This window comes from Macaca nemestrina, chromosome 9, assembly GCF_043159975.1.
Source record: "Macaca nemestrina isolate mMacNem1 chromosome 9, mMacNem.hap1, whole genome shotgun sequence".
NCBI lineage: Eukaryota > Metazoa > Chordata > Mammalia > Primates > Cercopithecidae > Macaca > Macaca nemestrina.
The window spans coordinates 87,721,055-87,736,890 of record NC_092133.1 but is presented as its reverse complement, the minus strand read 5'-3'; the positions used below and the strand labels follow the sequence as shown (position 1 = coordinate 87,736,890).

Sequence of the window (15,836 nt, the reverse complement as noted above, 5' to 3'; positions counted from 1 at the left end):
GTAAGCTTAGTTCTGAAATTGGATACAGGCAGACTTCAAAAGAAGGCTGAAGACCAATCTAAGTATTAAATAAAGATTGAAGAGAAATCTAAGGGTGATATTAACAAAGTGAGTGCAGCAGTGTATTAAATGACTACATGTAATAACCAAGTAGGGCTTATTCCAGATATTTCAGTATCAAGAGAGTTACCACCATAATTTATTACACCAGTAAGGATAAAGTTTGTGATTATATCAATTCACACTAAAAGTGAATTTAATAACATTTAATAGCCACAACAAATAAAAATTAATAGGAGGAACCTTACTTTATATGATAAAGCTAGCTAACATCAAAAAGGTGCAACTCTAATGCCATTTCCATTAAAATAATAAATAAGAATGCTGATATCGCTGTTTTTATTTGACATTATTTTAGAGGTCATACCACATGATAAAACAGAAAAACAATCAATAAACGTATTGTCAAAGAACAGGGAACATTATTCTTTCTGGTAATGCTATGGTAGACCTAGAAAACATAAAAGATTCTAATTTTTTTAAAAGCTACTAGATTAATAAGTTCACTTGGCAAAGAGTTTAGATAAATATATTTCTTAAAAAAAATAGCCTTTCTCCATACCAACAATAAAATATAACATCCATATAAGGAAAAACTATAAAGTTATTATTATTATTATTATTATTATTTATTATTATTTTGAGATGGAGTCTCGCTCTGTCACCCAGGTTGGAGTGCAGTGGCATGATCTCGGCTCACTGCAACCTCTGCCTCCCGGGTTCAAGCAATGATCCTGCCTCAGCCTCCCAAGTAGCTGGGATTACCATGCCCAGCTAATTTTTTGTATTTTTAGTAGAGACGGTGTTTCACCATGTTGGCCAGGCTGGTCTGGAACTCCTGACCTTGTGATTCGCCTGCCTCAGCCTCCCAAAGTGTTGGGATTACAGGTGTGAGCTACCGCACCTGGCCAACTATGAAGTTATTTTAAAGGATATACAATGAACTCTTAACAGTGATTTGATATTGGGGAGGAAACTGTATATCATCATAATGTCAGTTCTACCAAATTCTATTATAAAAACTTAATGCACTTTCAAGTAAAATTTCAGCCAGAATTTTTTATCTTTCTTGGTGGAGGTGTGGTGGTGGTGAAGAGGAACTAAAAAGGAGAGAAAACAATTTAAAAATTGAAGGATTCATGTGGAAAAAGAAATCTGGCATAGTAAAAAATTTTTTGAAAAAAATAAAAACCACATAGAGAGGCAGGGCAACCAAGTCTAAAAAAAAAAAAAGAAAAAAGAAAAGAAAATTTAATAGAAAAAATTAAGTATGGTGGTGCATACCTGTAATCCCAACTGCTCAGGAGGCTGAGGTGGGAAGATGGCTTGAGTCCAGGAGTTCAGGCTGCAGTGAGCCATGAAAGCTCCACTGCACTTCACACTGGGCAACAGAGTGACACCCTGCCTTTAAAAAAAAAGAAAAAGAAAAAGAAAAGAAAACACAGAGGGAACACTTTCCTTGCTGGATTTGTAAGGTTACTGTTAAGCTGTGCTTGAAAACAGAGAGAACTGGGGGACAGTATAGAGTAAGATCCAGAAATAGACTCCTCTACAGAGGAATTTAATGTATCACAATGGAGGTTTTTCAACTCAGTGAAAAGGGGATATTATTTTAATGGTGCTATCACCCTTTGCATAAGAAGAAAATTAAGTTGGACTACTCTGTCATGCCATTTACAAAAATAAATCTCATCATGTAGAGTTGCTTAGAAGAAAAAGAAAAAAAGAAATTCAGATGAAATAAAAATTAAAATGAAAAAAGTAAATGAATTTAGAAAAACTATGCGGAGACTCAGAAGACTTTTAGAAGGAAAAGGAAACCAAGAAGTTATAAGGGGAAAGCTAAGCATATTTGATTGTGTAATGTTTTAAAACTTAAATGATAAAATAAACCATAAACAAAGCCAAAAAGCAAAATAGAGATTGAGGGGAATAACTGTAACAGACGTGACAGCTAAGAAATGCCTATCTATGACATACAATTAGCTCCTTTATATTGGCAGGAAAATACAAATACTCTAGTGGAAAAATGGTCAGAGAATATGGATAGGCAATTCACAAAAGAAGAAATGTAAATGGGCAACCAGCATATGGAAAAACTCGTAAATTCACCTGTAGTTAGGGAAATGCAAATGAAAGTTAACAATAAGATATCATTTCTAACCTGTCTGGTTGGAAAAACAAAGGGCTAACTCCCAAACACCAGCAAGGATAGAGCCCCATGCACTGCCCATGAATTGCTGCAGCCTGGCAGTGTTCATGGGATAACTGGTAGGCCTGGGCAGCCCAAGGTCAGAGCTTGGGCCAGCACCGGAGCAGATCCCACAGTACCTGCTGTACCAGGTGCACGTTGGAGTGGGCGGTCAGAGGATCCTGGGGTTGGAGCTGTCGTGGTGAGGACAGTTGTGTTACCGAGCTGGACTGGCGTCTGCTTGCCCAGTGCAGCAAAACAAAACACTGAGATTGGGATAGAATCTAGAACACAAGGCATTTATTGCGGGGACCAAAAAAGAAGAATTGGGCAACTCCCTCTTAAGACAGGAACTCCCTGATGGCTTGCAGGTAAGCGTTTTTAAAGGCGGGGTAAATTTCAGGAAAGCAGAAGTTCACAGGCAAAATCATTAATCAATACTTGGAGGGCACACATTGGTTTTAGCCTAAAAGGGCAGGATATCTTGAAGTGGGGTGGGCTTCCAGGTCATAGGTAGGTTCAAAAATTTGTTGTTTTGCGGTTGGTTAAGGAAGAGAAGTTTTGTTTAAAATTTTGAGTTACCAGAAAGGAATGTTAGCTGTGGCTTGTAGGCGGGACTTCCCCCAGGCCCCCCAGGAAGATACTTAGAACAAAGAGCTGCGCTCAGAGTTCAGTCCTCAGCTCCCTCTTCTCTGAGGTCTCTGTACCAGTGGATCTGTTTGGTGGGGATCTGGGTTTCTGAAAAACAACTCAGAGTCACGAGTTCAGGTGTTCTCTTTAATTTCCAGAGGGAACCAAACACCCCAGGACTCTGGCTTCCTTGGCTGTTGTTTTAGGCTGCTGTTATCCTCTTGCTTGTCAAGTTGCTCATTTACTTCTCAGGGCTAGCTGGATGCCTGGAATTTCCCTTGAAGGAACTCAGAATTTTCTTTCATTTCTATGCCTTGTTGGGAGGCTAGGGGGCTACAGTGCCCTAAGAGGAGGCCCCTGCTCCATCTCAATTGGAGGGGCACTGGAGGGGACTTTATTGTTTAAGTGTCTGACAGCCAGTAGCACTGAACAGGTGTGCACCAGCGAAGTGAACCTGTCCGAGGAACAGTAGGGCAGGCAGTGTCTACTCAAAGAAAACACCCCCACACCCCGAAGGCTCAGCCCTCGCTAGCAGCCACTCAGCAGAAATGAAAGCACAAATGTGGGTAGCAGCAGGAGCATAGTTTGTGATGGGGAAAAAAAATTGAAAACAGTCTGACGGCAGAAGAGGATTGAGTGAGTGAGCCCTTCCATGTCCTCACCATAAAACACTGCAGCATCTTTGAAAGGAATGCTTTAGTTCCCTCCCAACTGACCTGGAGGGGTCTCCACAATAAGTTAATAAAGTGGAAAAACAAGACACAAAGGACCAATAAAGAATACATATCTGTCATATACAAATAGCTCCTTCAAACTGCTGAGGCAATGGGCATGGTCTGACTTATGTAAAATGAATGCAAGGATGCAGCAGGCCTACTGTGCCGGCATGGGAACACACAGACGTGGTGTCACCAGGTAGGAACACGGTAATGGCCCGGTGGGGGACAGGTGAGCAAAACAAAGAGACAGATATTGATTATAATCGTATTCAGTTGATGGAAAATTGGACAGATAAATGTGCACACATGCAAAGACCTATGAAAGGAGGCTCCCCAGAATTTAGTGGTTATCACTGGGGGCTGGAAGATGAGATGATGTTTTCTTTCTCAGGCTCTCCTGTCATGACTCGAATTTCTTTTTATAATAAGCACGTATTCTTTTCTAATCAGAAACCTAAAGCTACTTCCTTACCCAAAAAACAAATTTAAGAAACACGAATTGCTCAGGGCAAGTTCTGGCATCCCATGGCAGGCCAAGATCCTGGACAGGAGTGGGAGGATGTGAAGGATGGGTTTGGGAAGGCCCAGCTCAGTAGTACAAGAGCTCAAGGGGATGGGCAGGTGAGGCCTGGCGGCGGAAGGCAGAGTGATGGGCTGAAATAGGCAGAGCACCGGGCCCATCCTCATTCAGCTCTTTTTTTACTGGTCTAATATATATAAAATATATATATTAGATTCAGGAGGTACATGTGCAGGTGTGTTACATGGTTATATTGCATGATGCTGGGGTTTAGGCTTCTACTGAACCCATCACTCAAATACTGAGAATAGTACCCAATACCTAGTTTTTCAACCCTTTCCTCCCTCCCTCCCTCCCTCCCCTTCTTGGAGTCCCCAGTGTCTTCTGTTCCCACTTTTATGTCCATGTGTAGGCAGTGCTTAGCTCCCACTTATAAATAAGAACATACAGTATTCGATTTTCTGTTTCTGGGTTAATTCACTTAGGATTATGGCCTAAGTGCCAATCCTAAACTGCATCCATGTTGCTGCAAAGGACATGATTTCATTCTTTTTTATGGCTATGTTGTATTCCATGGAGTACACGTACCACATTTTCTTTATCCAGTGCCACTATCGATGTGCACCTAGGTTGATTACATGATTTTGGTATTGTGAACAGTGCTGCAGTAAACATACGTGTGCATGTGTCCTTTTGGTAAAACAATTTCTTTTCCTTTGGGTAGGTACACAGCAATGGGGTTGCTGGGTTGAATGGTAATTCTACTTGCAGTTCTTTGCAAAATCTCCAACTGCTTTCCACAGGATGCAAGTAATTTACATTGCCACCTACAGTGTGTAAGCATTCCCTTTTATCTATATCCTGCTAACATCTATCCTTTTTTTACTTTTTAATAATAGCCATTCTGACTGGTATCTCTTTGTGGTTTTAATTCGCATTTCTCTGATGATTAGTGATGTTGAGCATTTTTTCATGTGTGTGTTGGCCACTTGTATGTCTTCTTTTGAGAAGTGTCTGTTCCTGTCCTTTGCCCACTTTTTAATGGTGGTGTTTTTTCTTAAGCTCCCTTATAGATTCTGGGTATTCGTCATTTGTAGATGCATAGTTTGCAAATATTTTCTCCCATTCTGTAGGTTGTCTGTTTACTCTGTTGATAGTTTGTTTTTCTGTGCAGAAGCTCTTTAATTTGATTAAGTCTCATTTGTCAATTTGTGTTTTTGTTGCATATGCCTTTGAGGTCTAATCATAAATTCTTTGCCTAGGAAATATCCATAAGATTTTTTCCTAGGTTTTCTTCTAGAATTTTTAAAGTTTGAAGTCTTACATTTAAGTCTGTAATCCATCTAGAGGTAAATTTTGTGTATGGTGGGAGGAAGGGGCCCCGTGTCATTCTTCTGCATATAGGTAGCCAGTTTTTCCAACACCATTTATTGAATAGGATGTCCTTTCCTTATTGTTTATTTTTGTTGATTTTGTCAAAAATCAGTTGGTTGCAGGTACATGGCTTTATTTCTGGGTTCTCTGTTCTGTTCCATTGATCTGTGTGCCTATTTTTGGCACACAGTATACCATGCTGTTTTGGTTATTATAGTCTTGTAGTGTAGTTTGAAGTCAGGTAATGTGATGCCTCTAGCTTTGTTTTTTTGGTCTAGGATTGCTTTGGCTATTCAGGCTATTTTTTGGTTCCGTGTGAATTTTAGGATTTTTTTTTTCTAATTCTGTGAAAAATGATGTTGATAATTTGATAGGAATTGCATTCTATCTGTAGATTGCTTTGGGCAGTATGGCCATTTTAATGATATTGGTTCCTCCAACCCATTAGCATGGGATGTTTTTCCATTTTTTTGTGTCATCTATGATTTCTTTCATCAGTGTTTTATAGTTCTCTTTGTAGAACTTTTTCACCTTCTTGGTTGGATGTATTCTTTGGTATTTTATTTTGTGTGTAGGAGACTATTGTAACTGAGATCACGTTCCTGATATGGTTCTCAGCCTGAACATTGTTGGTGCATAGAAATGCTACTGATTTTTAGGCCAGGCACGGTGGCTCATGCCTGTAATCCCAGTACTTTGGGATGCCGAGGTGGGCAGATCACCTGAGGTCACAAGTTCGAGACCAGCCTGGCCAACACGGTGAAACCCCATCTCTACTGAAAATACAAAAATTAGCCAGGTGTGGTAGCACATGCCCGTAATCCCAGCTACCCAGGAGGCTGAGGCAGGAGAATTGCTTGAACCTGGGAGGTGGAGGTTGCAGAGAGCTGAGATCGCACCACTGCACTCCAGCCTGGGTGATAGAATGAGACTCTGTCTCAAATAAAAAGAAACGCTACTGATTTTTGTACACTGATTTTGTATCTTAAGTGTAGAAAGTCAAAAGGTTTTTTTTAAGGTATTTTTTGTTAAAGAATAAATCATAAATGTAAGAAATAATAGTTTTTTCCAAAGACTAACTTTTTTAAAGCCTTTTTGCTTTGTGCTAATAACTTTTTATTAAGCCCTATCATATATAGCTGTGAGATACAAGGGAATGAGTACATTCTATGTCCTTGTACTTTAACCAAGATATTTGCACTGGACGTGCTCACAGGCATGTCCCAGTTTGCAGCCTATGCCCCTTCCTTATTTGGGAATGTCACTACTTTTCTAAGTCCTTTCATAAGCAACTTCCTCTTTTCCTTTGTCTTTCCATTGCTTTTTACCTGTTTAGAAAAGTTTTAAGTTATTAGCCAGTCGGATTTTACTTTAGATTGTGAGGTCTGGCTCCAGCCAGTGGAGACAGGACACAGTAGCAGGGACAAGCTGCGTAAGGAATAAAAATTGCTTCTCTCCATTATTCAGGTGTGCTGTCACCATTGTTCCATCTGCGAGGAGCACCCTTTCTGCAGAAAGTAAAATTGCCTTGCTAAAAAAAACTTTTTGTCTAAATGCTGATTTTTCCTTGCAGTACCAAGGAACAAGCATTCTGTTTCTCATAAGCATTTTACTTATAACACTGAGACTTTACTGAAGTTGTTTATCAAATCTAGGAGTCTTTTGGAGGAATCTTCAGGGTTTTCTAGGTGTAGAATCACATCATGGATGAACAAAGATAATTTGACTTTTTTTTTTTTTTTGGTTTGGATGCCTTTTATTTCTTCCTCTTGCCTAATCGCTCTGAATAGGACTTCCAGTACTCTATTAATAGGAGGGGTGAGAGTGGACATCCTTGCATTGTTCCAGTTTTTAGGGGGAATGCTTTCAATTTTTGCCTGTTAAATATCATGTTGCTGGCTCAGCTCTTTACCTACTGTGTGACATGGGAGAGCTGCTTAACCAGCTGGAGCCTCAATTTCCCCCCATGTAAAATGGGTACAGCAAGGAATACCTGCCTTACAGGGTCAAAGTGAGGATTAAGTGAGATAGTATGGGTAAAGCCCCTAGCACACAACAGGGGGCTCCTTAGCCCCAGAGGATGTCAGGAACATATCAGTGTCCCAGAGCCATCAGGAACATGTCAGAGCATGTGGGAACATGTCAGAGAGTGTCTCAGAGCATGCCAGGCAGCCCAGCACTCTAGGGCACAGATCAGGTATCAGTGGCCCAGGCAGCTCATGTAAATGGGTGTGGCAGTGGGGACCCTGACAGCTGGGACTGTAGAAAAGGGACAAGAGTGTAGTTCTGTGAGAACATGGGTGCAGAGTTCTGAGACCTTCTAATTTTTCAGGAAAACCAGGTCATTCAAATTTTTATGTGAAACTGTCTGATATTTAAAAGCAGTCAACTAATCTCATGTATAAACAGACAGGCACACCTAGTGTGCAAGTCACACTCTGCTGTCCCTCCTCCCTCCCCCTTCCTTGGTCCTCAGGGAGTTCTGGGGCTGCTGGGGTCTCTCTGACCAGGGTAGAGTCACTGACCACCAGGGCTCTGGAGCATTTGGGATTTGGCTCATCTAAACCAAGACCTGCTGCAAGTGCAAAGTTCACACCTGATTTTTAAGACTTAGAATAAGGAGGTGGGGAATGTGAAATATCTCATTTAATAGTTTTAGATTGGTTTCATGTTGAAGTGATAATATTCTGGATATATTGGGTAAAATAAAATTGTATTAACCTGCATTTCACCTCTTTCCTTTTACTTTTATTAATATGGCTTCCTGAATACATACAACTCCATGTGTGGGTGGCATTATATGTCTATTGGACAGCACTGTTTTCCAAGGAGAGACGCCCAAGGACCCCACTTTCCACAATACTTATAGCAAGTGACACAGCTGTGTGCTCTGGGACAGTTCTCCCTCCCCAGCCATGGCCACTGTGCTTTCCCAGCACCTAAAGTCTGGCCACGCCCCTTCCTGGTCACTCTTGGCTACAGCCCTGCCACCCCCCTCATTCTTTCTGTCAATCCCTCCAATACCTCATGTCTTCATCTGAAAATGGGCAATGCCAGCACCTGCTTCAGGCTCCTGTGAGAGCTCACTGTCAGGTTCTGAGGCTGTGCTGGGCTCTCAGTAAGGTGGCGATGCCTGGGGCTGCTGGCGTGGAGGGACCTGGGGCTGGGTGCCGGGGTGGGGGCAGGAAGGTGAAGCTGTGTGTGCAGAGGCATCAGCAAACCAGGTCACCACAGAGCTTGGGGATTTTATTTTCTGGCATTAAGAGGTGATTGAGGAGGCAGTTAACGTGACATGATTTGCATTTTGGAAAAGAAAAAAACTCACCTTGTCCCAGTATGGAGTGGAAACTGGAAAGGGAAGACAGGCCCAGCCTCTGCTACAGGTGTGGGCTCCAGGCAGAGCTCAAGCTGCAGACCCTGATCTGGGAGGCTCAGCACCAGGAAGGCCCAAGCCTTTGGACAGGACAAGCTGATTTAGGGCAAGAAAAGAAGACAGGAGCACCAGGGCAGACCCTGGGGAGCACCAGCATTTCAGGGAAGAGGAGAGGGAGGAAAGTATGGGAGATCAATGAGAGGCAGTAGAAGAGGGAGCAGGGCAAGGAGGGAAAGGGGGCAGGGATCCCCTCCGCTGCTGGGCCCTCTGCCTGCCCGCTCCTTCCATGCTGCCAGCTCCTGAGGCTATTCCCACAGTAACTGCGAGCCTAGGGATCACTGTCCTCACGTGACAGATGCTAAAGCCGGAGCTTAGAAAGCCCAGTGTGTCATCCAGAGTCATGCAGGTTGTAAGTAATATGGTTGGGACAGGAAACTTCACCCCAGGGCCCTTTACCCCCTCCAGGCTCTTCTGATTCCAAAGTCACTGTTAAAGAAATTCAGATACTTCTGGAACTTCCCAAGAGGCGAAGTTCTCCAACAACTATAATCTGAAGTGAAATACAGCGGTGTGTTTCCTTTCCCCCGATGTATCAGCTCAGCCAAATCCCGGGAGATGAGAACCCTATTTTCCTCCCTTCGGATGCAAAATACGACTGGCTTTTGGCCAAAATCTGGGTCCGTTCCAGTGACTTCCATGTCCACCAGACCATCACCCACCTCCTGCGAACACATCTGGTGTCTGAGGTTTTTGGCATTGCGATGTACCGCCAGCTGCCTGCCGTGCACCCCATTTTCAAGGTACAGCCAGCTACTGCCCCACCTGCTATGGGAGGGCATCTGAGATGTGGAGTGGGAGGGATCGCTGACATCCCACAGGGGGACCTGTGGCTGGGAGTGGGTGGCAGAAAGGGACCCCTGGAGAGATGTTCTCAGAGTCAGTAATGTCCCCAAAGGAAGAAAACAGCTGGGAGCCCGCTGTTCCCCAGGACAACGAGGCCAGGGTGTGGGCCTGACACAGGCGCCTCGCTGGCCAGCCAGTAGAGTTGGAAAAGGCAAATGAGTTCACAGTGATCCTCGGCTGGTGCTGATGGCCGCCCCTGCCATCACTCTCCTTCCCTGTTCCCGAATCTTACAAGCACTGGCTGTTGGGGTGACTGCAGGCTAAAAGTACTCCTGTGTGCCTCAGTTTCCTCACCAGTAAAACAGGTCAAATAGTACAGCTGCCTTACAGAATGATGGTCAGGATTAAAACAGTAAACTCAGGGAGCAAAGAGGTAAGCATTGTACAAGTGCTGGCCAGGACCATCTGAATCATTATCATGCTTAGTAAGCATCAGAGGGGTGCAGGCTTCCAGCACTTAGCCAAAAGATCAGCACCCAGCCTTCACTTCCTCCCTGCGCCCAGCATCATCCTGTAAGGCAGGCCTGGGTGGGGGAGCTGCAGGTCCCTAGGGCACCAGGTCACCTGGTTGGGCCCCCTCTGAGGCCTCCTCCTCTCCCCTCCCCAGCTGCTGGTGGCACACGTGAGATACACCATCGCTATCAACACCAAGGCCCGTGAGCAGCTCATCTGTGAGTGTGGCCTCTTTGACAAGGTGGGTGCCCTCCTACCCTACTTGTTGCCTGGAAGAGCCAAGCCTGGCCACCTTCACTCCCTATTTGATATCTAGACGCCCTTTCAGGAGGCCTGGAAGGGTGAAAGCTGGAGTTTGCTCAGAGCACTGGGTCCAGCATCCTCCTGATGTCTCCAGCCCCTGCCACTCAGCCAGGAGCACTCCTCCAGGTGCACCACCAGCTCTTCCTTCTCGCTGATGGCTCCCGGTCCCCTCCTCCCACTCCTCCCCTCTCCCAGCCTCTGGGACCTGGGTGTAGAACCCCCTCTGGAACACACTCCTTATGGCCCCCTGACCTCCTACACACCAGGAACCTGTGTCTGCCTCTTAATCTGCCACACCCCTGCCACCCTGACTCGGACCTCCCCAGCACTCTGCTTCCCGGGTTGCAACCCTCCCAACCCACTGTCTCCTGCATCAGGGCCTCTAGGCCCTGCCCAACCCTCGCATCCCTCAGACAGCACCCCACCTCGTTTTGAGCCCCCTGTAGCCTTACCAAGCTTGGACTCTCACATGGGCCCTTGCCCCAACCTTCCTCCTTTCCCCAGCCCATTAGTGACCAGGCCAGATGACCACTGAAGTTGAAACACTGTTTGGGTTGCAAATGACAAAACCCAACTCAAACCAGCTGTAGCTGGACAAGACATGCCTTATCTCAAATACCTGGACACAATAGAGGGGCCGGGGCCTCAGCCAGAAATGGATCCAGGGACTCAAGCAATGCCCCAGGGTATAGGCACACTGGCTCCCTCTTTCTCTCTCTTTCACCTGTGTTGGCATCACACTCTCCTGCTGCAGACAGGCCCCCATGGGAGAGGGCGCAGGACCTCATCATAGTAGCTCTACCTCAGGTTCCCATGTGGCCATTATCTCCCGGCCGCATCCAAACAAAGTGCTGGAGGGCAGCTCTGGTTGGTTCTGCTTGGGCTGAATGCCCACCATGGACCAGTCTCCGGCACCCCAGCACCCAAGTCCGTCTTCAAACTTTCTGTGGCACCAACAGCCCAGCCCCCTGGGTGTATTTGCATGTGTGTGTGCAGGTGTACACAGGTATGCCAGTCAGCTTGTGAGTGTGTCTGCATCGGTCAGCAGCCGGGATCAGGACCAGGATCCCTCCTTGTGGGTCTCTCCAGCCCTCACCTGAGCACACAACAGGCCCTCAACAGAGTTGCATGGGGCCTGGAAACTGAGGGTCACTGAGAGCAATGACTGAGGGTCCTGTGCTCAGCACTAGAGCAGACTTCACAGCCCAGGCCCGCTGGTGCTGGGGTCCCCCACACACCTGCCCACACCTGCTGCCCTCCTGTGGCTGGGAGCGCACCCTTCCCTCCTGCACTCTGCAGCCCCACGGTTCAGTCCCTTGCATTGGATTGGGCGGGAGGCTCCTCCCTGTCACCTCTCCACCCGCTGCCCTTGTCATTCTCTGCATTAAACATCCCTCCCCCATCTCACAGAAGAAGAGTTTGCCCCTCTGCCTGCCTGGCCTCCTCGTCTCCCTGGCACATTTCCTCAGGGATGGGTCTGGACAGCTGTGGGAGGAGCCACCCGCTCAGGGCACTCTACCTCCCACTCCAGGCCAACGCCACAGGGGGCGGTGGGCACGTGCAGATGGTGCAGAGGGCCATGAAGGACCTGACCTACGCCTCCCTGTGCTTTCCCGAGGCCATCAAGGCCCGGGGCATGGAGAGTAAAGAGGACATCCCCTACTACTTCTACCGAGACGACGGGCTCCTGGTGTGGGAAGCCATTAGGATGTGAGCGCCTGCGGGGCGGTGGTCCTGGGGGAGGAGCCGGGCCCCCTGCCTGACTGCCTGGGGCGGGCCTGGCCCCCGGCGGCTGGCGCTGAATGGGGAAGGGGTGGAGGGTGCCCAGCGTCCGTGAGGGGGTTGCCGCCGGGCACCGCTCCGCAGACCTGGCTGGATCGCTCACGCCGGCTGCGCCCCCTGAGCCAGGTTCACGGCCGAGGTGGTGGGCATCTACTACGAGAGCGACCAGGTGGTGCAGGAGGACCCAGAGCTGCAGGACTTCGTGAACGACGTCTACGTGTACGGCATGCGGGGCCGCAAGTCCTCAGGTAGGGCCTCAGGGACGTCTCTGGACACGGCTCCCCCGCAGTCGGCAGCGCAGGCGCAGCCGCCGCCCCTCCAGGGTGTCCTGCCCAGCGGGCCCTCCGGCGTCGGGGCAGGGAGACCGGGCACGGGGTGGGCGCCGGGCCCCGGGGTCCCCAGGGACTGGGCCTCAACCCGCCAGTGGTTCCGCCCTAGGCTTCCCCAAGTCGGTCAAGAGCCGGGAGCAGCTGTCGGAGTACCTGACCGTGGTGATCTTCACCGCCTCCGCCCAGCACGCCGCGGTCAACTTCGGCCAGGTAGGCGGGGCCCGCCCGCTGGGCAGAGCTCACTCCCCAGGGCCGCTGCCTCCTCCCCCGCCCCAGCTTTGCACGGGTACCGCACCCTCGGGCAGCCTCGGGGTCTGGCATGGGACTTGCAGGATGGATTCTGCCCGCGCAGCCGAGGGCGCTGGCCGCGGGGGAAGAGGATGGATGGACTGAAGGGCCCGCTGGAGTTGGGGGGCACGGGTAGGACGGGGCCCAGGGGGCAGCTGGGCAGCAGGGTTTCGGGGGTGCCCACGCTCGCTGGCGGTCGTCTCCTCAGTACGACTGGTGCTCCTGGATCCCCAATGCTCCCCCAACCATGCGAGCCCCGCCGCCAACTGCCAAGGGCGTGGTGACCATTGAGCAGATCGTGGACACGCTGCCGGACCGCGGTCGCTCCTGCTGGCATCTGGGTGCAGTGTGGGCGCTGAGCCAGTTCCAGGAAAACGAGGTGAGGCTGGGCAGGGTGGGGCACAGACCCAGGTCACCCCAGGTTAACCGGTTCCTCAGCCTCAGTGCTTTGTGACTCGGGCCTCAGGGCTCACTTGGAGCCAGAAATCCTGACTTCCAAGGCTGGAAGGGCCCAGAGGGCTGCAGCTGCCACCAGGTCTCCCGGCCTGAGCGTGGACAGAGCTCAGGGTGGGCACGGCAGGAGAGCACACAGCCCAGGCTCTGCTCACTGTCACCAGAGGGTCGTGTGTGACACCCCCTCCCCCCAGCTATTGACAAAGCTCTTGCACATGTGTTTTTCCCTGGTACTCCAGAAGGAATGACCAAGAGTTTGCTGGGTTCCTTCAGGACATGTGCATCTCATTTAATCTAACAACCGAATCTGGTGTGTCTTGGTGGATGCACTCGCTTTGGGGTAGCTCAGTACTGCCCAGAATGGCCGCTCGGGTCCAACCTGCTCCAGACTGCTGGGCGTCTGAGTTGTTCCTGGCTAATGTGTTGGTCCCTCACTGGACATCCTTGTTTTTGTGCCTTTGCATACGTGTTCAGTATGACCGGACACATTCCTAGCAGACAAATTCCTTGGTCAAAGAATATTGAGACTGAATTGCCCTCCACAGACTAAATCCAAATCCCATTATCAGTAGCCTATGTTTCTTGGACCTTTCCAGCTCAGAAGCTTTGTGATCTTAATCCAATACAGTAGTTTTTAAAAATGATGTCTAGCTCTACCCCGCAGACATCCGTGTGAGCATGCAAATAAGCACAGCACCCCAACAGGGCAGCCACCCCTTCAGGCTCCCTGGCCTGCCTTCTGCCTTCCTGGGCTGGAGAGGCCAGCACTGGCCCCAGCGCCCCTGATGGGAGGTGGGAGTGCTGCATAGGGGTGGCCCGAGAGAGCAGGATACCATGGCTGCAACCACCAGCACCCTCCAGCTTCATCTGCATCATCTTGTAACCACCTGGCAGCAGGCAGTTATTTTCCCACTTATCCATGAAGCCCAGCTCTGGAGCCTTCCTTAGGGCAGCAGATAGGGGGCGACCACACTTGCCTTCCCAAGGCCCTCTTGTCAGGCAGCAGAGGGTGAATATGGGCAGGCGAATAGATGCTCCCTCCTTCATCTCCCAAAGGGTGGCTGGCCCCTTGGGATGAGACAGGCCTGTCAGTTTACACGGGTAGCAGATTGACCTATGTGTGTATCCATGTCTGGGCCCTCAGCTGTTCCTGGGCATGTACCCAGAAGAGCATTTTATCGAGAAGCCTGTGAAGGCGGCTATGGCCCGATTCCGCAAGAACCTCGAGGCCATTGTCAGCGTGATTGCTGAGCGCAACAAGAAGAAGCAGCTGCCATATTACTACTTGTCCCCAGACCGGATTCCTAACAGTGTGGCCATCTGAGCACACTGCCAGTCTCACTATGGGAAGGCCAGCTGCTCCAGCCAGCCGGACTCCAGCCTGCCTGGCAGGCTGTCTGGCCAGGCCTCTTGGCAGTCACGTCTCTTCTTCCGAGGCTAGTACCTTTCTGTTTGTTCTTTGATCTTCAGGGAACCCCATAGATTGAGCAAAGTGTAAACACCATAGGGACCCATTCTACGCAGAGCAGGACTGCACAGTGTCCTGTCCACACCCAGCTCAGCATTTCCACACCAAGCAGCAATAACAAATCACGACCACTGATAGATGTCTGTTCTTGTTGGAGACATTGGATGATTATTTTCTATTTGTGCTTAGTCCAATTCCTTGCACATAGTGGGTACCCAATTCAATTATTGTTGAATGAATTAAGAATTGGTTGCCATAAAAATAAAGCGGTTCATTTAAAACAGGTCTTGTTCCACGTGCTATGTTCCAGTCACCCCAAACAGCTCATTGCCATCTCCTACACCAAGAGAAAAAAAAAAAAAGCCATAGTCACCATGATTTTATCAAGGCAAAAGCCTCCCCACCCAAGTCTGGATAGAAGGTGCTTTTTCCCCCACGCAGTATCTGCTATCTTTGGAACACATCCCAAATGCCAGCACCTCTGGGAAGGCATCCTTGGTTCCTGTCTCTTCCCCGGATTTGTCAGAACCTCTGTTGTTGCCCTCTCTGTGGTCTCTCCCTTGGGATAGGAGACCCTGGAAGGACAGAAAACCCACTTTATTTATGTCTGTGCCCCAGGGCTGGCATAAGGCACCAGCACTCAGCTGTTCCCTTCTTTTCCTCCTGGCACAGCACCTCACTAATGGATATTAGGCGTTGTCTTGGGAGCTGGGGGTTTATTTTTTTCTGAGGCAGGGTTCTTAACATGACATAAAAAATAAAAATGGGCAGGGCACGGTGGCTCACGCCTGTAATCCCAGCACTTTGGGAGGCCAAGGTGGGTGGATCATTTGAGGTCAGAATTCGAGACCAGCCTGGCCAACATGGTGGAAACCCCATCTCTACTGAAAATACAAAAATTAGCCGGGCATAGTAGCAGATACCTGTAATCCCAGCTACTCGGGAGGCTGAGGCAGGAAAATTGCTTGAACCTGGGAGACAGAGGTTGCA

At 48.6% G+C, this 15,836-nt stretch overlaps 1 protein-coding gene across 1 annotated transcript in view; it reads left to right on the top strand.

Moving 5' to 3' along the window:
- LOC105486634 (arachidonate 5-lipoxygenase) overlaps positions 1 to 15,129 on the top strand; it is a 60,622-nt gene extending 45,493 nt beyond the window's left edge. Inside the window, exons 8-14 of the mRNA XM_011749573.3 lie at positions 9,464 to 9,667; positions 10,378 to 10,464; positions 12,058 to 12,236; positions 12,435 to 12,556; positions 12,747 to 12,847; positions 13,134 to 13,304; positions 14,523 to 15,129. Coding sequence (XP_011747875.2) covers positions 9,464 to 9,667; positions 10,378 to 10,464; positions 12,058 to 12,236; positions 12,435 to 12,556; positions 12,747 to 12,847; positions 13,134 to 13,304; positions 14,523 to 14,702 — 1,044 coding nt within the window. The 3' untranslated portion in view covers positions 14,703 to 15,129. The remainder of the gene's footprint in view (positions 1 to 9,463; positions 9,668 to 10,377; positions 10,465 to 12,057; positions 12,237 to 12,434; positions 12,557 to 12,746; positions 12,848 to 13,133; positions 13,305 to 14,522) is intronic.
- The last annotated feature ends 707 nt before the right edge of the window (positions 15,130 to 15,836 follow it).